The 22,859-nt window shown below is 43.5% G+C and overlaps 2 protein-coding genes across 2 annotated transcripts; one reads left to right on the top strand and one right to left on the bottom strand.

Moving 5' to 3' along the window:
* Nucleotides 1-136: 136 nt before the first annotated feature.
* LOC129849549 (collagen alpha-2(V) chain-like) lies at nt 137-8,499 on the bottom strand (the record flags this gene model as incomplete). Its single annotated transcript, XM_055916372.1, has 8 exons — nt 8,201-8,499; nt 2,191-2,439; nt 1,743-1,961; nt 1,409-1,425; nt 1,135-1,167; nt 951-983; nt 439-492; nt 137-229 (listed from the first exon to the last, which is right to left on the bottom strand). Coding segments are annotated over exons 1-8 (789 nt in total), but the record flags the coding sequence as incomplete, so codon positions are not given.
* A 3,283-nt stretch (nt 8,500-11,782) lies between these two features.
* Nucleotides 11,783-15,952, top strand: LOC129849551 (pejvakin-like). Its single transcript, XM_055916375.1, has 6 exons — nt 11,783-12,179; nt 12,415-12,610; nt 13,325-13,466; nt 13,819-13,936; nt 14,419-14,562; nt 15,035-15,952. The coding sequence occupies exons 1-6, from the start codon at nt 11,969-11,971 to the stop codon at nt 15,340-15,342; spliced, it is 1,119 nt and encodes a 372-aa protein (XP_055772350.1). The 5' UTR covers nt 11,783-11,968; the 3' UTR covers nt 15,343-15,952.
* Nucleotides 15,953-22,859: the final 6,907 nt, after the last annotated feature.

Genomic DNA, 22,859 nt, shown 5'->3' with positions numbered 1-22,859 from the left:
TGTATTTTTTCCAAAACCAACCCTCTCAGTCAGTTTACTAACAAGTGTCGGGGGGGAAAGCACTTTTGACCAGAAATTAAGGTTACAGACTGCACCAGTGAAGTGTCAGGCTGGGGAGACAGACAGACAAACTCACCCCAGGGTGTGAGGGCTGGCCGGGGGATCCTGGCTCACCAGGGTTCCCTGGGACTCCTGGTTCCCCATCGATGCCAGCTGGGCCCTGTAAACCCTGGATTTTAGGAAACATATGAAAACTCATGAGTGACAGTATTGAACGTCACTACTAGAGAGATGATTCAACATGTCTACCAGATTCAACACATAAAGCTATTGAAGAGCAGTGAGTTATCTCAGGATAGTGTGTTAGTCCTAGGTCACATTGAATCCCAGTATTGTAACACGCTTCTCTAGATGTAAATGTCATTGTGTTAGACATACTTTTCTGCCCTTGAAACCAGTGTATCCTCTGTTCCCATGAGCTCCGGGAGGACCCTGAAACATTGACACAGATAACAAGAAAACATGATCACATGATATGTTACACTAGCAGTAGTGTCTTCCCACTGTAGCTGTGGAAAGAGGCTGCAGTAGTAGCATCAGGTAACCCTCCTTGGTTACTGAAACTCTATAGTACCATCTAGTGTGGTAAAGGGAATCTGACTGAACCTCAAGGAGGGGAGGGGCCAGCTGAACTTCTATACAGTATACCAGAGGAGGCTGGTGGGAGGAGCTATAAGAGGAAGGGCTCATTGTAATGGCTGGAATAGATCCAATGAAACGGAGTCAAACATGTTGTATCCATGTGTTTGATGTGTTTGGTACAGTTCCATTGATTCAATTCCAGCCATTACAATGAGCAGCACGAAAAACTTATAACATAATTATGTCAAATATGTTGATTTATGAATTTATTTATTTTTACACAAAAGAAATGTCTACAGAGTCCTCACCATTGGTCCGGGTTGACCTACTGGCCCCACGACCTGGAAACAAAAAACAAACAAAAACAGTTGTTCAGCTATAAAAGTGACAGTATAATGTTTTTGATAACAGTTGTCATAATAGGTGTCAAAAGTCACATGAATTGTTGATTAACAGATGCACTGTCTCTGAGATGTATGAACACAGACTTACGTAAGGGATATCACCAGGTTCGCCTTTCTGACCCTGGAAATCAAATGCATCAAATAACAATGTGACAATCAGCTCAGCTATTCAGGTAGCCTGGTTCCAGATCTGTTTGTGCTCTTACCAACCCCATTGCTCATTGTCGAGCCAAATATGACAATGAGTGACAAGGAGTTGGCATGACAACACAAACAGACTGGCACTCAGCCTAATATTCAGGAGTGTGTCCAAGTAAAAATTGGAAAACCGAAAATTGAGAATATCTTTTATCATTACTCACCTTGAACGCCATCATTTCTTTGAGGAAGGGAAAGGAAGAAATCAGATTTTAATGTAGATCTTTCATCCTTCATTTGATGTGTGATCTTCAATGACTTGATACTGTGTTATATGTTGAAACACTATGAAATCTAGTATGTTTTCCCCTCTTATCATCAGTGAAACACTTCCAGGGAATCCAAACTTAAATCGCTACGTTTCACACTTGGATTTCCATGCAACACCTTGCAGTCACAGTTCGTCTGAGATAATGATGTAGACATGTGAGCCCTGCTCCTTAGACATATAATTAATATATATGTTTAAGCATGTACTGTATATATAATTTATCTCACCTATCCTCCTTTTAGCGCTGGAGAAGCTGTCACACACAGGGCAGCACTCTCCCTCAGGGATGGTCACCTTCTCACAGTTCCCCACCATCTCACACTGCACCTCCTCACAGATGGTGGTTCCACTGTCACACACACACACCCTGCACGGCTCTGGGGTCCACATGTCGTTGTGGGCGTACACCTGCCCGTTGTCCCTGCAGGTCTCGTCTGTCTTCTCCTCTACAGAGTCATGGAGTTTGAAGAACAGACATGAATCACACATAGGTCCTATTAGAAAACACTGAGAGAACTGAGAGGATGTAGGGAGATTGTAATTACAGTGTTGTAAGAAATGTAACAACACCATTAATCGAACACCATTCCATCATGACCATAAGGAATAATTCTCTTAGTGGGCCTTTGAAACTGTAAAACATGGATCAATGTAATGTGGTGAGAATGTAGTCACCTGTTTTGATCTTTGGTAGCAGATTATCCCAGGTAGTAGCCTGCTGGCCCTGGGTACCTGCGGCCTCAGAGCACACAGGGCAACATTCTCCCTCAGGGGTGCTGGTTTCATTACAGGCTAGGTCTTCACATCGGACGTCCTCACAGGTAATAGTCCCCAGGTCACACACACAGATCTTACATGGCTCCGGGTTCCACATCTCGTTGTTGCTGTAGACTTTGCCGTTTTCGGCACAGCTGTCTTTGTGCCCTGCCAGAGCAAGTAAACAGCATTTACACACGTATCTTTACATGTCAAGTCCTCAACCCATATGAAGTAAGAGGTAGAGTAACCCTCTACAATAACACCAGGAAACAACACCACCATGTTTCTGGGATTTTCAGAGATGACAAAAAGCATGAATGACCATTTCGGGCCAATAGAATCAAGGGGATGTTCAGGAGGCCTGATTAAGGATGAGAGTTTTTAAGGACCATGTGACCTGATGAGTGTCCATGTGACTAAATTATTAGTCTTGTAAATTGTGTGTTTCTTCTATGGCCACTAGGTGGCAGACTAAAGAGAGAGAACACTGCCCCAGAGTGGGACAATCTCACGTTTACTATAATGTGGACAATGTGGTGTTGGTGTCATTGTGTTTAGGTACACGTCCGAAATTCTGTTAAGTCAAATATAGCTCACTTGCCACAAACTATCCAATGCGTGAAGCGTTCAGTTTAGGGTTTTTATGAAGAATGTAACACATTACCACCGTCTCAGATTGTCCCCAGGATAGAAAGTCCTGACCTACTCTTTATGTATCTTGGTGCAGCAGCTCCACACAACTATCATTTTCAGTGAAGCTCTTCGTTGTCAAAATGTGAAGTTAAATGTTTTTCCTCCAATGTGTAATTATGAATCTTGGAAGAAGCTCATACCAAGGATGTAGTTGTGTAGGGCGATTGCTCACCATAAGAGACATTTCACCACTTTCTATGACAAAATAGGAAGTTCGTCATTATAAATCATTACGTTACTTAGCAAAATTACATCTCCCCACTTGTCATTTAAAGTTGTAAATTCTAGGCCTACATCTAAATATAGTCGACATAAGTACTGAGTAAGACAGTGACGTCATGTAAGTCAAAACCAGTAATATAGACTAAGAAATCAGACTTTCCATTCAGGTTCTGGGCTTGATGTTATTTTTGTACCTTTATAAATAGGTGCCTACATTGCTCTTCCCACTTCAATGAGATCCCTGAGACTAAAGTTCACTGACGATAAGAGGAAGATGTTATACAGCACGGTCGATGACACAGAACAGAAGCTCTTTTCACAATTCATCTGTGAATCGGGGAAACATCGCTCCAATACAGATGGTGCCAGGAAGCAAGAAACAAGCCAAGCACTTCCCATGGCATTATCTAGGCGGGGTCGTGGGGCCTCTGTTGGAAACAAAGGGAGTGAAACTAGGAGCAACACTGACCACCTGCTGCAGTACTATTTGTAGTATCATTGCGGAATCTCACTTTTATAAACGTAGCCAGTTTTATATGAAAAACGTCACTTCTAAGTACTCATTATGTGGGCGAGCTTCTCCCCAAGAGAGAAGCTACTTTTCAAAAGCAGGAGTTATTTCAGGGAGAACCACAGTGGCCTATATTATAGGTTATGCTTAGCATGTGCCTGTGGCTGGGCTGTATTTCTGACCCAGCCATAAGAGGCCACACCCAGCTAACTCCACAGCCATGGAATCTAAACGCTTCATCATATGGACCAACTTCCATTTACAAAATGTTATAACATTATTAAGTCAGCTGTACCCAAGTGAATAGTGCAAATGAATCAATAATATGCAAATTGACTTCACCAACCAGGGTGTTATTATTAAATCCATTATGTTCAGAGGGTTGATCACTATAAAAGTGAGGCTTGTGGTTATTGTAAATTGAATCAATTTGTGGTTTGCACATGGACCATAACACCGCTTCTCTTCAGTTAATTATCCAATATGGCCGCCTGCTATAATTTCCCACTACACACTGACCTTCATGACACTGTGCTGCTCAGCTGTGAAGTCAGGTGAAAGTGATCTTGGTGTTATATTATCAAGCACTATCACACATTGTCCAATAGTATACTGTTTTACAGCTAAAGAACATGGGGGAACATTTTGGAAAGTATGGTTTTCTTGTCTTTTTCGCTGTAGCGTTAATCTGCTCAAACAATAGACCACAGGAGGTTGGTGGCTCCTTAATTGGGGAGGACGGGCTCGTTGTAATGACTGGAGTGGAATCAGTGGAATGGTATCAAATACATCAAACACATGGTTTCCAAGTGTTTGATGCCATTCCATTTGTTCCGTTCCTGCCTTTATTATGAGACATTACAATACACTACAATACACCCCTCCCTTACTACATAATACCTGTGACTTTTTACACTAAGACGTTTTCTATAGCAACATGGGCCTAAACCCCCAAGCAGCAAGTGTGACCTACTGGGTTTGAACTCAGGTTGCCTGCCTGGAACAAGTCTGCTTTCACCCGCTGAGCTAAAGCCTAGGCATCAGCTTGGTTGAGCTAACACCAGTCATCAGGGCCTTATCTATCTGGAGTTCACCTATCGGATAGGATTAAATACAGAGATATAGAATGAATAGAACGGATGAATCATTATCTTGAATGAGGACTCCCGTTCTATTCATTCTGTTTCTATGCATTTCATCTTATCCGATAGACGAAAACCCGAACAGATAACTTTTGAAAAACTGTGCCCAGGTGGCAGGCAATGTTAGGCCTACTTATCACTTGATTGACCTGTCGCTACACAAGCAGATACAAAAGTGACAAGGAAAAGAATAATTGGGAGAAACCAGACTCAATAATATGTTTTGTTCACCACATCAGTAACTTACATTCTTCGCTGTTCAAAGACAGTATACTCCTAAAGTGATATGGGCTTTGTGGATGCCGACAGCATGAAGCATATTCATACCCAGCATGCATCATTTCACTGGGTGTGTCCGGCTACTCTCTGGCAAACCCCTGACCAAAATCAGTGGCCTGTTTTGGTCCGTCCCCACATCATTATGGCCATGTCGCTCTACAACCCTTCATTCAGCCTCAGCCTTGCACTGAAATAGCCCTGCCAGCCAGTCAGCCAGCCAACCAGTCATGCACACAACATCACTTTACCACGTAGTCTGTCTGAGAGGGATGTATTTTTGCTGAATGCAAAAATTGTTGCCGTTATAGTAATAAGAATTTGTTCCTAACTGACATGCCTTGTAAAAACTAAATAAAAATATGGATTCTATCCATGTATGGATGTTTGTATCCAGACATCATTTCTGAGATAACCTGTCCCATTTGTTTTATTTGAATACTTTATTTACTCACTTGTAAAAAGCTACAATGTGACCAATGTGCAAATAGCATCCATTAAAAGTGTTTGTTTAATTTTCCGTTTTTGGGTGTAATGTTGAGTGCAAGGCCAACGTGGTCCAGAGACTGGGTGGCCTGTAAACTGGACTAAACCTGTTGTGGGTGAGAGGTATGATGGTACTTATAAAACAAACCACTTCCTAAAGTAAAAAAAAAATACACATTTTAGTACTTTATATTTCATTGTGAGATAATAATTGTGATATTGAGGCCTGTAAACGAAAGCACAAACTTAAAAAATGTTTTAAATACGAATGAAAAATAAAAGAAAGGAAATAGTAAGACAGAAAAGGAAATATGAACATTGCTTATACAACACCTATAGATGTTCAATAAGGCTTATACAACACCTATAGCTGTTCAATAAAGCTTATACAACACCTATAGATGTTCAATAAGGCGTATACAACACCTATAGATGTTCAATAAGGCTTATAAAACACCTATAGATGTTCAATAAGGCTTATAAAACACCTATAGATGTTCAATAAGGCTTATACAACACCTATAGATGTTCAATAAGGCTTATACAACGCCTATAGATGTTCAATAAGGCTTATACAACACCTTTAGATGTTCAATAAGGCTTATACAACGCCTATAGATGTTCAATAAGGCTTATACAACACCTATAGATGTTCAATAAGGCTTATACAACACCTATAGCTGTTCAATAAGGCTTATACAACACCTATAGATGTTCAATAAGGCGTATACAACACCTATAGATGTTCAATAAGGCTTATAAAACACCTATAGATGTTCAATAAGGCTTATACAACACCTATAGATGTTCAATAAGGCTTATAGAACGCCTATAGATGTTCAATAAGGCTTATACAACGCCTATAGATGTTAAATAAGGCTTATACAACACCTATAGATGTTCAATAAGGCTTATACAACGCCTATAGATGTTCAATAAGGCTTATACAACACCTATAGATGTTCAATAAGGCTTATACAACGCCTATATATGTTCAATAAGGCTTATACAACACCTATAGATGTTCAATAAGGCTTATACAACACCTATAGATGTTCAATAAGGCTTATACAACACCTATAGATGTTCAATAAGGCTTATACAACACCTATAGATGTTCAATAAGGCCCTATAAAAGAGTTGCATCCTCTCATTGATATGCTTGATCTAACTTTCAAGGAATATATGGAATCTTATCAGATGACATCTAGTGGCCTTTTGTGGTACTTCAGATTATCACAGGTGTCTGTAATTATATGTGTCCCTCTGTGTGGCTTATCACATGTAAAATATATATACAGTATATATATATATATATGTCTAATAAGATGATTTTTAAAATTAAAAAATGGAATAACAAAACTGTAAAACATTATCCGAAATATAAACCATCATTTTAGTGAAAACCATTTGTGTTTAATGAGGGTTGTTTCAGCATGAAATATTATTTATATATTTTTACACACTTTTATTTATTTTACTATGTCAATATGTCTATGTTGTAAATGTTTTGTGGCCAAACTGATGGCAGTTGTGAAAAAATACAATAGTTGGAAGAGTTGCAGAATTAATGCCATTGATGATAAGATGCTTTTTCATTAATTATGCTATTTTCTCTTGAACCATATGGTCTATCCACTAGAAACTCATGGACAATATGGACACAGATATAAAAAATGAATACTATATATGAATATTTTTTTTAAATTATTATTCAAGTATAAATCACCAAAGTTACCATAGATTGCCATAGATCACTGAAGATTCCAGTAACTTTGTTATATTACGGGTAGCTTTTCAACCGTAATCCTTTGTTCCCAGAGGGACTTTAACAAAATGTGTTCCCTATAGACTCAAGATCTACATGGAAAAAAAGTAATTCCTGTACTCTGCTGCAGTTCTGTGGAACGGGTTACCAAGCTACCTGAAAACTCTGTCTTCAGAGAATAGCTTTAACTTACAAAATATCTGAGAAATAGTATGTCGGTGTGATTAGAGGTATTCTTTGATGAGGCGACTCCTAAACGGGCACCTCTGTGCTGTTGATAAGGTTGATATAGTAGTAATTGATTATACTGTTGTTTTTAAATTGCATTGTGTGTGATGTGTGATGTGTCAATCTTGACCACCTGCCATCTACCTGCCGAAGAGGACCCCAACAGTCCGCCACAATTCAAATGAATTGTGTGTTTGGTGTAGGCTTAGCTTGGCATGAGGCTATCAAAACGTCATGCCAGGGTAAGTCTACATGAAACACAGACCAGGCTATCAAAACGTCATGCCAGGGTAAGTCTACATGAAACACAGACCTTATATGAAGTAGTACTAAAATCCCAGATAGAAAAAAGGGGTGAAAAAACGATCGGAACCATTTCTGGGTTTTCTGGCTGTGTTGTTATCTTCAACAGTGTTTATGTCTGTAATGTTGTCTGCACCTGGCCGAGCCTACTACTTCTGATTATTAAATCAATCAATTAAAAAAATGTAGAACAAAAAGTTAAACACATGAGCAACTCATATCACTGAGTACAAGCCAATCAACACAATCATCCGTCAGTCAGACCATAAGTCATGCAGTGCAGCCCCGTCCACTCACCTAGCTTGACATCCTGGCTGGTCACTGTCAAAACCGGAACCAGAGATATAGCAAGACATAGAATAATCCTGGAGAGCACAGAGGTGGCCATGTCTGCACCTGAGACAGGCACCTTCCCAACACACGTACAGGGCAGAGAGGAAGACGAGAGGAGAGGAGGATGAGAGAGCTAGGCTAGCGTTGCAGTGCACAGTACCATCCAGTAATATCCAAGTAGCCTTGAGAAGAGAAAAGAACTGCCTGAACTAGACCAGAGAAACAGTCTCTCTCTCTCGCTCTACTTCTCTCTCTCCCGCCGCCTCACTCTCTCTCTACTTCTCTCTCTCTCGCGGCTCTCTCTCACTCCCGCTTTTAAAGGGTTGTCTAACCTCTAATTTTCTTCCTTTTTTCCTGTGCTCTCAGTCTCAGACAGCCAGCGTTCAGCAGATTACTGAAAAAATTGAATCAGTTACTGATTACAGATGACATTACAGTAGCATATATATACACTGCTCAAAAAAATAAAGGGAACACTTAAACAACACAATGTAACTCCAAGTCAATCACACTTCTGTGAAATCAAACTGTCCACTTAGGAAGCAACACTGATTGACAATACATTTCACATGCTGTTGTGCAAATGGAATAGACAAAAGGTGGAAATTATAGGCAATTAGCAAGACACCCCCAAAAAAAGAGTGATTCTGCAGGTGGTGACCACAGACCACTTCTCAGTTCCTATGCTTCCTGGCTGATGTTTTGGTCACTTTTGAATGCTGGCGGTGCTCTCACTCTAGTGGTAGCATGAGACGGAGTCTACAACCCACACAAGTGGCTCAGGTAGTGCAGTTCATCCAGGATGGCACATCAATGCGAGCTGTGGCAAAAAGGTTTGCTGTGTCTGTCAGCGTAGTGTCCAGAGCATGGAGGCGCTACCAGGAGACAGGCCAGTACATCAGGAGATGTGGAGGAGGCTGTAGGAGGGCAACAACCCAGCAGCAGAACCGCTACCTCCGCCTTTGTGCAAGGAGGTGCACTGCCAGCGCCCTGCAAAATGACCTCCAGCAGGCCACAAATGTGCATGTGTCTGCTCAAACGGTCAGAAACAGACTCCATGAGGGTGGTATGAGGGCCCAACGTCCACAGGTGGGGGTTGTGCTTACAGCCCAACACCGTGCAGGACGTTTGGCATTTGCCAGAGAACACCAAGATTGGCAAATTCACCACTGGCGCCCTGTGCTCTTCACAGATGAAAGCAGGTTCACACTGAGCACATGAGCACATGTGACAGACGTGACAGAGTCTGGAGACGCCGTGGAGAACGTTCTGCTGCCTGCAACATCCTCCAGCATGACCGGTTTGGCGATGGGTCAGTCATGGTGTGGGGTGGCATTTCTTTGTGGGGCCGCACAGCCCTCCATGTGCTCGCCAGAGGTAGCCTGACTGCCATTAGGTACCGAGATGAGATCCTCAGACCCCTTGTGAGACCATATGCTGACACATGCACATTTGTGGACTGCTGGAGGTCATTTTGCAGGGCGCTGGCAGTGCACCTCCTTGCACAAAGGCGGAGGTAGCGGTCCTGCTGCTGGGTTGTTGCTCTCCTACGGCCTCCTCCACGTCTCCTGATGTACTGGCCTGTCTCCTGGTAGCGCCTCCATGCGTTGGACACTACGCTGACAGACACAGCAAACCTTTTTTGCCACAGCTCGCATTGATGTGCCATCCTGGATGAACTGCACTACCTGAGCCACTTGTGTGGGTTGTAGACTCCGTCTCATGCTACCACTAGAGGGAGAGCACCGCCAGCATTCAAAAGTGACCAAAACATCAGCCAGGAAGCATAGGAACTGAGAAGTGGTCTGTGGTCACCACCTGCAGAATCACTCCTTTTTTGGGGGTGTCTTGCTAATTGCCTATAATTTCCACCTTTTGTCTATTCCATTTGCACAACAGCATGTGAAATTTATTGTCAATCAGTGTTGCTTCCTAAGTGGACAGTTTGATTTCACAGAAGTGTGATTGACTTGGAGTTACATTGTGTTGTTTAAGTGTTCCCTTTATTTTTTTGAGCAGTGTATATAGGATGTCATGTGTGTCATCCTATAGCTTGTAAAAGAGCTGTCTTGATGAATCAAAAATGTCTTTTGGACACAAAAATCCTGATGAATGTCTGTATTAAAATGAGGAGGGTAGGATATTAAAATGATTACACAAACAAAACCTGACGCGCCAAACAAATCAAAACACCACAAACACACCAGCAGGAGGTAATGTATTCTGAGATGTCAAGGCAGCCATTTTGCAGCAGAAGGCTTGGAAACGCTCACCAGCTTCACAACAGTAGTTTCTCTGGATTTACTTAAAACTGTGAAGGCATTCACAGAAGTTTATTCATTCCATGTCCCCATATGGTCATTTGTACAGTTATAAGTGTTTGTGTCCTGCTTGTCCTGCTTGTCCTGCTTTGTGTCCTGCTTATCTCTATAATAGCCTACCTGGGTAGTCATTCTGACCTTTAGAAAGAGCGTTCTATTCCTGTTCAGTGTTAATGGACCAGTGTGAATACAGACATAGTTTACACTGTGGAAACCACACCCATTCCCCACTTTTTAAAAAGTCTCATAAATAAACAACATTACGTTTAATTTCCGAGCCAAACAGCTAAATTACAAGGAAGGCAAGGCAAGGTCATAACATAAAATATCCTGTATGATCTTTGGGTGGGGAAAGCCTTGGTCTAGAAGTATTAAACTCCCTGTAACATGTAGACTAGTCTATTATTGGTACCAGACACAACCACAAGAAAAGTACATTTGAACATAGACACCACAAAGACCACCACTCTTCTTGCTATTTGTCATGCTAGTTCACAACACAGGAACCAGATGTTTCACATGCTACTCTGGTATTTGTTTCATTAGTCCATTGTTGATATAGCCCCAAGTGGCACAGCGGCGCGCAATTGGCCTACATCGTCCGGGTTTGGCCGGTGTAGGCCGTCATTGTAAATAAGAATTTGTTCTTCACTGACTTTCCTATTTAAATAAAGGTTCAATTAAAAAATGCATGTCAGCAATCAAGTTTTCAAGATATATAACTTTCATGTGATGCTGAATGTATCATACCGGCTGTATTTCTGTATTATGAAGGTTATATATCTTGAAAACTTGATTGCTGACATGCAAAACATTTGTGACTATATCAACAACATTTGGGACCACACCAATAGATAGCTTTTGGGTGGAGTTTTGCTTTAAGGTGTGTAACCCTGACCCATTTGAATGTGATCAGATTCCCTAACCAGCTACAATGAAACTATTGATACCTTACTTACACTGATATCTCTTTCAGCACTTAGGGCAGCATTATTGATAGACATCTAGGGCCTCAAAGGCAGAGTAGCACAGGAAGTACTGCATAACCCATTGATGAGCTCACTGGTCACATGACAGGAAGAATGAAGGGAACTACCTGTCCAATCATGTTATGGGACAGCTTGTCCCCATATCCCCTTACGTGGTGTCTCCATTATTCATTAGCCCTGAGCCCTGAGCTGCACAGCTGAATGACTCTACTTGTTTGAGAGACATCTATCAGAACAACTGTCCACCTGTGCAGAACTTCCCAATGTGAACTCACCAAAGATAAGGAAAAGAGAAGAATAAACTTCTTTAATAGTGTAAACTAAAGGATTGACATTTGCCTGGACAGCGGACACTTACCTGTTGCTGCCGTGCGTGTCCAGCAGTGACTCCTGCACCCGTCTGCTGTTTCTTGGTCACCGCTATGTTCGCTGCGGCGACCAAGAACTTTGTGAAGCAGGTGGGAGACACAGGTCGGTTGATCCCCGTACCGAGTCTGAGTGAGGCTGACCGCTACCAACCGCTCAGCCTGGTCACCAGGAAGAGGAAGAGACACTTCTGGAAGAAAACCAAGTATGCCTCAACCCCCTTCTCCCTGAAAGACATCCTGGTGGGGGAGAAGGAGATCACAGCAGGTAGAGTCCAGTGAGAGGAGGAATGCATTTTTATCAGCAGCTATTAACGCCTATGTCATTCATTATAGTGCATTATGAATAGCTTATAAGGCATTATAATGGGCTCATAATGCATTATAACGGTCTCTCTCTTTGACAAAGTAAAGCAGGACCGTCATGTGTTTTCTGCAGATGAAAAGCTAGTCCCATACAATATCAGATGCCTTTAACAAGGCCTTTTATTGCATTCAAACAGGGGTGTCGTCGTACCAGCTCCTGAACTATGAGGACAAATCTGACGTGGCCCTGAACGGCAGATTAGGGAACCACCTGATGAACGACGTGGGGTTCAACATCAGTGGTTCAGACTCTGTGGCCGTCAAAGCCTCCTTTGGGATCGTCACCAAACACGAGGTGGAGGTCCCAACTCTACTCAGGGAACTCAACTCCAGGTACACTGCAGGTGGTGGAAAATAGCTTCAACTTTATTCTATTGCATTCTTGTTTCTGATAAGATATTACCAAGGGTCACAATGGCGATGACAAACTACTAATATATCAGGTTAGTTAATATATAACTACGATGGGGCCTCCTGGGTGGTGCAGTGGCTAGCTGTGCCACCAGAGATTGTGGGTTCGAGCCCAGGCTCTGTCGCAACTGGCCGCGACCGTGAGGCCCATGGGGCGGCGCACAATTGGCCCAGCGTCGTCCGGGTTAGGGAGGGTTTGGCCGGCAGGGATATCCTTGTCTCATCGTGCACTTGTGACTCCTGTGGCGGGCCGGGCGCAGTGCACGCTGACCGGGTGTATGGTGTTTCCTCCGACACATTGGTGCAGAGTAGCTTGGGACTATTGGTTCTATCTGTATTTTACTCAACATTTAGTTATTGACATAGTTCTGTTCAACGTTCTCTACCTATACAGTAGTCTAAATACCTCAATTCATGTTAAGTTTAAAATAATACAAGATAAAAGTAGTTGACACCATTCAAACCAATGAGGTTTCAGAACTTTAAAGCCAATTATCTCAGAATTATCTTTTTGCAGATAGAACCAAGCTGTTTATATTCTAATGAGACCATGTTGGTTGTACATACTGTATATTACACCTGGACAGTAAAAGTCTTTCTGACACAGGTTTGTGTTCTGGTTTCTGTCCACTATAGGAAAGTGGATCTTGATCACTGTCTGATTCGTCAGTCCAAAGAAAGTGGGCGGAGCGTTCTCTGCGTTGTCATGGAGAGCATCCGTACGACTCGTCAGTGTTCTCTCACTGTCCACGCTGGCATGAGACGGACGACTATGAGGGTAAACGCACACCTACAGTACACACACAGTACACACACACATACAATACGTACACCTACACATCGTACACACACCGTACACACACCGTACACACACTGTACACATAAGGGTACACACACGTACACATAAGGGTACACACACCTACAAACATGCAGTACACACAGTACACACACACAGTACACACACCTACACACACACACACCATACACACAGACACAATACACACACCTACACACCACACACACTCACACACTGTACAGTACACACAGAAACACTGACATCTGACACTCTTAGCAGGTAATGGTTGAATGGATGAATGCCCTGTCTCACCTGTCTGACTGGTGTTCTACAGTTTCAGATTGATGATGGTCGAAACCCCAAAGGTCGAGACAAGGCCATAGTGATCCCAGCTCACACCACCATCGCATTCAGCATCTTTGAACTGTTTGTTCGATTGGATGGACGACTTGGTGAGACAACCACAACAAACACACAGACACAATTACACTTGACCACCATCTCTCTCTCTCTCTCTCTCTCTCTCTCTCTCTCTCTCTCTCTCTCTCTCTCTCTCTCTCTCTCTCTCTCTCTCTCTCTCTCTCTCTCTCTCTCTCTCTCTCTCTCTCTCTCTCTCTCTCTCTCTCTCTCTCTCTCTCTCTCTCTCTCTCTCCTTCTCTCTCTCTCTCTCTCCCCTCTCTCTCTCTCTCTCTCTCTCTTTCTGTCTCTCTCTCTCTTTCTCTCTCTCTCTGTCTCTATCTTTCTCTGCGTCTGTCTGTCTGTCTGTCTGTCTGTCTGTCTGTCTGTCTGCCTCTCTCTCTCAATCTCACACACACACACACACACACACACACACACACACACACACACACACACACACACACACACACACACACACACACACACACACACACACACACACACACACTAATATAGTTCCCCTTCTCCTGATCAGATATCTGCGTAAGCCCTGAGTCGTCAGGCGGATTTGAGAAGGAGCTGATCAGAGAGCAGCTGGGTGGTTTCATTGGTCGATTCTCTATGGGACGGCTACGCAGGTTCCTGTCTGGGATTGTGTACGGAAACCCCTTCAGAGCAGGTGGGAACCTTCTTTCATCTCTTAACCTTTTACTGCAGTGGGCTGAATCAGGGTCACATAGTGATTCTTGGTAGTCTTAAACAAATCTACTTTGAAACAAGCGTATACACCTCACACACATGATTATGGGCTTAAAAAAAGAAGACACCTGTACTATGTCAGATATAGAGTTGAAATGCATCCCGATATCACACTTTAAATACATCATAGAAGACTGAAATATAACAAAACTGTTTGACATATACGAAACACAGGATTTTCTGTGTTTAAAAAACAAACATGTATTAATTATGAAATTATGAAAAATAGGAATGAGGCCACTAGGTCATTTGACTGCAGGAAACCACTGACACAAATGCTAGTTAAAGCACAGGGTAATGTAAAGATAATGAGTGAAAACAAAATAATCCCTGCACATTTTCCGATGTTCCAGTGACACTCTAATCCTCATCCTTCCTTTTCCCTACTCAAGACGACAGGACGTTTGAGGAGCTCACGCACACCCACTCAGACACCTATATGGACGACGTAGTGACAGACTACTACGAAAAAGCAGCCAGCATGACGGACGTCTCCACCGCCTATCTGAGAGGGGACTCCCACTCCCGTGTCAACCTCCTCAACCACAACATCCCCAAGGGCCCCTGTGCCCTGTGTGGCCGGGGCCAGACACCGAGGGAGACGGTCTACGGCTGTCTGGAGTGCTCCTCCGGTGGGCACAAGTACGTCAGGCTACACGTGGTGCCCTGCTTCGACCTGTGGCACAAGACGCTCAGCTGAAGAGATGGACTCAGGAAGAGAGAGTGAGAGAGAGAGGTCTGAGTTCATCCCTCATTAGGCATACAGTACCTAACTAATAGCTCTGTGCCATACTGACAGTCAGAAAACTGGGGCTGGCCAATGTCTGTAGTACTGTATCTTATTTGGAGCTGCCCTCCCCTCCCCCTCGATGGATCCTCCCAAGTGACTCCCTCCGTGACTCCCTCCGTCTACATTAGTCTCCTTTTCTCTATTCCATCTGTATTCCAACTATTTCATCTACAACTTGACCTGTGTTCAGTGTTATTGTTCTGTGTGAAGCAGCTGCCAGAGTCCCACAAGCACAACAGGAGTATGTGAATTATTCAGACGAGGTATTAAAAATGGACAAGAGGATGGTGTGAAGGAAAAAGGCCATGAAGTTTCTGAGGCACAGTGCAGAAGGCAACACAGCCTCCTTGGTTTTGGCCTCATTCTGCTGGTTTCAACGTGTGTCGTCAGGTCGTCAGGTCTGACGTTCAGTGTTTGTAGTGGGATGTTCTGACCTCATCAGGTCAGTGGGACATTGTAATGGTGAAAAGATAGTGAAGAGGCTGAAAAACTACATTCATACTGCCATGGTTACATGACATGGATTCTCCTTGTTGTTATGTTTTAGTGACATTTTGTTTTATATGGCTGGATTATTTATTTTTAAATAAAGATTGAGGCTTTCTCTGTAGCATAGACTGTATTTCTGTAGACTCCTCACGTGTACAGTACATGGATCTTTCTGCTTGGACGCTGGAGGGCTCTGTAAACATATCCAACAACTGTGGTTCCTGACAAAAACCACAAGGTGCCGATAAAGACCAACTCTTAGTTTTTTCTCCAGCTACCACCAGCATATTATTGAACTTGCTTTATCAAGTTGATTTATCAAGGAAAGAATTGGAGATGCCACAGCAGAGAAGTGCTGGAGCTCAGTGGGATTATAGTATAGGTTTCACTGTCTTACTGGTACACATAGAACAGGCCACACCCCTTCTCCCTTCCTCCATTCTCAATTGGTCATGAATAAGTCCAGGGTGGTAATTGGTCATAAATAAGTCCAGGGTGGTAATTGGTCATGAATAAGTCCAGGGTGGTAATTGGTCATGAATAAGTCCAGGGTGATAATTGGTCATGAATAAGTCCAGGGTGGTAATTGATGAATGAGTCCAGGGTGGTAATTGGTCATGAATAAGTCTAGGGTGGTAATTGGTCATGAATAAGTCCAGGGTGGTAATTGATGAATGAGTCCAGGGTGGTAATTGGTCATGAATAAGTCCAGGGTGATAATTGGTCATGAATAAGTCCAGGGTGGTAATTGATGAATGAGTCCAGGGTAATGTCATAATAAGTCCAGGGTGTAATTGGATGAGTCCAGGTGGTAATTGGTCAGAATAAGTCCAGGGTGATGATTGGTCATGAATGGGTCCAGGTAGACGATTGGACATGAATGAGTCCAGGGTGATAATTGATGAATGAGTCCAGGGTGATAATTGGTCATGAATGAGTCCAGGGTGATGATTGGTCATGAATGAGTCCAGGGTGGTAATTGATGAAAGAGTCCAGGGTGATAATTGGTCATGAATGAGTCCAGGGTGGTAATTGGTCATGAATGAGTCCAGGGCGACGATTGGATATGAATGAGTCCAGGGTGATAATTGGTCATGAATGAGTCCAGGGTGGTAATTGATGAATGAGTCCAGGATGATAATTGGTCACGAATGAGTCCAGGGTGGTAATGTGTCATGAATAAGTCTAGGGTGGTAATTGGTCATGAATGAGTCCAGGGTGGTAATGTGTCATGAATAAGTCCAGGGTGGTAATGGGTCATGAATAAGTCTAGGGTGGTAATGGGTCATGAATGAGTCCATGGTATTATAGGTCATGAATGAATCCAGGGTGATTATTTGTAATTGATGAGTCCAGGCCAGGGTGATAATTGGTCATGAATAAGTCCAGGGTGATAATTGGTCATGAATGAATCCAGGGTGATAATTGGTCATGAATGAATCCAGGGTGATTATTGATGAATGAGTCCAGGGTGAAAGTTGGTGATGAATGAGGGAGATAAACAGGACTATCTTTAGGATCACATCTGATTACCTGTCACTGTGAAAAACTAGAATCCTTAATGATTCAGTCATCATGTGTTAAATGAGTGATAGAATGAATCCCACTGGGAAAGACATGACAGCATGGGGATGAGGAGAAGGATAGAGGTCTGGAGAAATGGACAGATGGGACGTGACGGAGACCTGGACTGGGATGATGTACTGTGAAGTCATGTGAGTTCTATAATTATATCCCCCTCCACTTTAAACTAATCGAATACTTCTGAGAGGGACGGACGGATGGGGAAGAGTCACATGGATCTGCTTAGACAGGACACATTCTTGCAGGCAACACACACACACACACACACACCGAGTATAGCACGAAATAAAGAGATTGTGTGTGTAGACTAGAGAGACAACATAGAATGAATAGGGAGATGGAGATGGAGAGAGAGAGGGAGAAAGAAAAGGAGAGGGAGAGGGAGAAAGAGAAAGAGAGGGAGAGGGAGAGGGAGAGGGAGGAAGGGAGAGGGAGAAGGAGAGGGAGAAGGAGAGGGAGAGGGAGAGGGAGAGGGAGAGGGAGAAGGAGAGGGAGAGTGGGGGTCCAACATCAGTGTTAATGGAAGTGTACAGCTTCCTAATGTGTGATGAATCTGGAACACTCATCAGTGTTAATGGCAGCTGACGCCTATCTGATGTGTGATGAATCTGGAACACACATTGATTAGAAGGAAATGGGATCTTTGGCACCGGAGGCAACACTAACAGGGGAGTGACAGAGACCACACTAACAGGGGAGTGACAGAGACCACACTGACAGGGGAGTGACAGAGACCACACTAACAGGGGAGTGACAGAGACCACACTAACAGGGGAGTGACAGAGACCACACTAACAGGGGAGTGACAGAGACCACACTAACAGGGGAGTGACAGAGACCACACTAACAGGGGAGTGACAGAGACCACACTAACAGGGGAGTGACAGAGACCACACTAACAGGGGAGTGACAGAGACCACACTAACAGGGGAGTGACAGAGACCACACTAACAGGGGAGTGACAGAGACCACACTGACAGGGGAGTGACAGAGACCACACTGACAGGGGAGTGACAGAGACCACACTGACAGGGGAGTGACAGAGACCACACTAACAGGGGAGTGACAGAGACCACACTAACAGGGGAGTGACAGAGACCACACTAACAGGGGAGTGACAGAGACCACACTAACAGGGGAGTGACAGAGACCACACTAACAGGGGAGTGACAGAGACCACACTAACAGGGGAGTGACAGAGACCACACTAACAGGGGAGTGACAGAGACCACACTAACAGGGGAGTGACAGAGACCACACTAACAGGGGAGTGACAGAGACCACACTAACAGGGGAGTGACAGAGACCACACTAACAGGGGAGTGACAGAGACCACACTAACAGGGGAGTGACAGAGACCACACTAACAGGGGAGTGACAGAGACCACACTGACAGGGGAGTGACAGAGACCACACTAACAGGGGAGTGACAGAGACCACACTGACAGGGGAGTGACAGAGACCACACTAACAGGGGAGTGACAGAGATCACACTGACAGGGGAGTGACAGAGACCACACTAACAGGGGAGTGACAGAGACCACACTGACAGGGGAGTGACAGAGACCACACTGACAGGGGAGTGACAGAGACCACACTAACAGGGGAGTGACAGAGACCACACTGACAGGGGAGTGACAGCTAGCGAGAAAGAGAGAGAGAGAGCGTACACCTTCACTATGGTGAATCACTTAAACAATACAGAAATACACTACGGAAAAAGAAGGAACAGCACGTCAGAAATCAGCTCAATGTAATTGAAGAATCCATTGACTCTAACCACTTCTGGGAAAATTGGAAAACACTTAACAAACAACAATATGAAGAATTATCTATCCAAAATGGAGATGTATGGGTAAACCACTTCTCCAATCTTTTTGGCTCTGTAACAAAGAACAAACAGCAAAAACATATACATGCCCAAATACAAATCTTAGAATCAACTACTAAAGACTACCAGAACCAACTGGATTATCCAATTACCTCGAATGAACTACAGCACAAAATATAAACCCTCCAACCCAAAAAGACCTGTGGTGTTGATGGTATCCTCAATAAAATGATCAAATATACAGACAAAAAAATCCAATTGGCTAAAGTTAAACTCTTTAACATCATCCTCAGCTCTGGCATCTTCCCCAATATTTGGAATCAAGGACTGATCACTCCAATCCACAAAAGTGGAGACAAATTTGACCCCAATAACTACCGTAACTACCTTGGGAAAATCCTCTGCATTATCATTAACAGCAGACTTGTACATTTTCTCTGTGAAAACAATGTACTGAGCAAATGTCAAATTGGCTTTTTACCAAATTATTGATTGTACGACAGATCACGTATTCACCCTGCACACCCTAACTGACAAACAAACAAACCAAAACAAAGGCAAAGACTTCTCATGCTTTGTTGATTTAAAAATAGCCTTTGACTCAATTTGGCATGAGGGTCTGCTATACAAATTGATGGAAAGTGGTGTTGGGGGAAAAACATACGACTTTATAAAATCCATGTACACAAACAACACGTGTGCGGTTAAATTTGGCAAAAAACACACACATTTCTTCCCACAGGGCCGTGGGGTGAGACAGGGATGCAGCTTAAGCCCCATCCTCTTCAACATATATCAACGAATTGGTGAGGGCACTAGAACAGTCTGCAGCACCCGGCCTCACCCTACTAGAATCTGAAGTCAAATGTCTACTGTTTGCTGATGATCTGGTGCTTCTGTCACCAACCAAGGAGGGCCTACAGCAGCACTTAGATCTGCCAGACCTGGTTCTGCCAGACCTGGGCCCTGACAGTAAATCTCAGTGAGACCAAAATAATGGTGTTCCAAAAAAAAGTCCAGTTACCAGGACCACAAAGCTGTGAACGATCTGAGAGACAAGGCAAGAAGGGCCTTCTATGCCATCAAAAGGAACATAAAATTTGACATAGCAATTAGGATTTGGCTAAAAATGCTTGAATCAGTTATAGAACCCATTGCTCTTTATGGTTGTGAGGTCTGGTGTCCGCTCACCAACCAAAAATTCACAAAATGGGACAAACACCAAATTGAGACTGCATGCAGAATTCTGCAAAAATATCCTCAGTGTACAACGAAAACACCATATTATGCATGCAGAGCAGAATTAGGCCGATACCCGCTAATTATCAAAATCCAGGAAAGAGCCGTTCAATTCTACAACCACCTAAAAGGAAGCGATTCCCAAACCTTCCATAACAAAGCCATCACCTACAGAGAGATGAACCTGGAGAAGAGTCCCCTAAGCAAGCTGTTCACAAACACAAACAGACCCCACAGAGCCCCAGGACAGCACCACAATTAGACCCAACCAAATCATGAGAAAACAAAAATATAATTACTTGACAGATTGTAAAGAATTAACAAAAAAAAACAGAGCAAACTAGAATGCTATTTGGCCCTAAACAGAGAGTACACAGTGGCAGAATACCTGACCACTGTGACTGACTCAAACTTAAGGAAAGCTTTGACTATGTACAGACCCAGTGAGCATAGCCTTGCTATTGAGAAAGGCCGCCGTAGGCAGACCTGGCTCTCAAGAGAAGACAGGATATGTGCACACTGCCCACAAAATGAGGTGGAAAATGAGCTGCTCTTCCTGCCCATGTATGACCATATTAGAGACACATATTTCCCTCAGATTACACAGATCCACAAGAATTCAAAAACAAACCCGATTTTGATAAACTCCCATATCTACTGGGTGAAATACCACAGTGTGCATCACAGCAGCAAGATTTGTGACCTGTTGCCACAAGAAAAGGGCAACCAGTGAAGAACAAACACCATTGTAAATACAACCCCTATTTATGTTTATTTATTTTCCCTTTTGTACTTTAACCATTTGCACATCGTTACAACACTGTATATAAACATAATATGACATTTGTAATGTCTTTATTCTTTTGGAACTTCTGTGAGTGTAATGTTTACTGTTCATTTTTATTGTTTATTTCACTTTGTATATTATCTACTTCACTTTCTTTGGCAATGTTAACATATGTTTCCCATGCCAATAAAGCGCCTTGAATTGAGAGAGAGAGAGAGAGAGAGAGAGAGAGAGAGAGAGAGAGAGAGAGAGAGAGAGAGAGAGAGAGAGAGAGAGAGGGAAAGAGAGAGAAGAAGGAAAGAGAGAGGGAGGGAGATGGGAGAGAGAGAGATACATTGGCTGAGAGAAATATAGAGAAGAAGAGAGGGAGGGAGGGAGGGAGGGAGGGAGGGAGGGAGGGAGGGAGGGAGGGAGGGAGGGAGATGGGAGAGAGAGAGATACAGTGAGGAGAGAGATAGAGAGAAGAAGCGAGAGAGGGGGAGGGAGGGAGGAAGGGAGGGAGAGAGATGGGAGAGAGAGAGATACAGTGAGGAGAGAGATAAAGAGAAGAAGAGAGAGGGGGAGGAGAAGGGGAGAGACGGGGAGAGAGGGAGAGAGAGAGATGGGAGAGAGAGATACAGTGAGGAGAGAGATAGAGAGAAGAAGAGAGAGAGGGGGAGGGTAAGGGGGAAATAGATATAGAGGGGAACTTTATACACTTGATGTGAGTGATTTACATGTGATAGCATGATATCTCCTCTTCCTGTTTGGCTCTTTGTGTGTCTGGAGAAAACCACGCAATACGATTTGTCATCAGTACACAGGAGTGTGTGTGTGTGTGTGTGTGTGTGTGTGTGTGTGTGTGTGTGTGTGTGTGTGTGTGTGTGTGTGTGTGTGTGTGTGTGTGTGTGTGTGTGTGTGTGTGTGATGTGTGTGTGTGTGTGTGTGTGTGTGTGTGTGTGTGTGTGTGTGTGTGTGTGTGTGTGTGTGTGTGACTTTCTCTATACCACGGATGGCTAATTGGGGTTATCTGTGGGCTCCAGTGTTACCAATTCGTTCCAGACGGTGAACTCACACAAACAGGGGATTGTGCTTCATACAAGCACACACACACACAGAAACCACAGTGAGAAGTGAAGTGGAGACCTGAGGAGAAGAGAGAAAAAGATCCACTGTTATCTGATTTAACACAGCTGCAAAAAAAGATCCATCTGTATGTGTGTGTGTGTGTGTGTGTGTGTGTGTGTGTGTGTATGATGTAAGTGTTAATATCCCTGATTGTGACGCGCTGGAGCCAGCTGCGTTTGATATGATCCGGAAGTTTAAAACCACGTCTGAGTGACTCTTTGTTTTATTTCTGTCATCCAGCTGCCCAGAGGAAACATGTTTCACGAGATTCAGTGGCTTAATTGAATTTCGACAACCGGTTTTGGTGGGAGCTAAGTCAATTGAACAATTGTGCTACTACACAGACCCCCCACACGCGTCACGTGTGCCATAACGCACATTTCGGTACCA

Source organism: Salvelinus fontinalis, unplaced genomic scaffold, assembly GCF_029448725.1.
Source record: "Salvelinus fontinalis isolate EN_2023a unplaced genomic scaffold, ASM2944872v1 scaffold_1529, whole genome shotgun sequence".
NCBI lineage: Eukaryota > Metazoa > Chordata > Actinopteri > Salmoniformes > Salmonidae > Salvelinus > Salvelinus fontinalis.
The sequence above is the reverse complement of the archived record's forward strand: the minus strand, read 5'-3'. Positions and strand labels throughout refer to the sequence as shown.

Coding starts and splice junctions, on each gene's coding strand:
- LOC129849551 (XM_055916375.1), top strand. CDS start 11,969: ATGTTCGCTGCGGCGACCAAGAACTTTGTGAAGCAGGTGGGAGACACA. Junction 13,467..13,818: donor TGAGACGGACGACTATGAGG/GTAAACGCACAC, acceptor GGTGTTCTACAG/TTTCAGATTGATGATGGTCG. Junction 14,563..15,034: donor CGGAAACCCCTTCAGAGCAG/GTGGGAACCTTC, acceptor TCCCTACTCAAG/ACGACAGGACGTTTGAGGAG.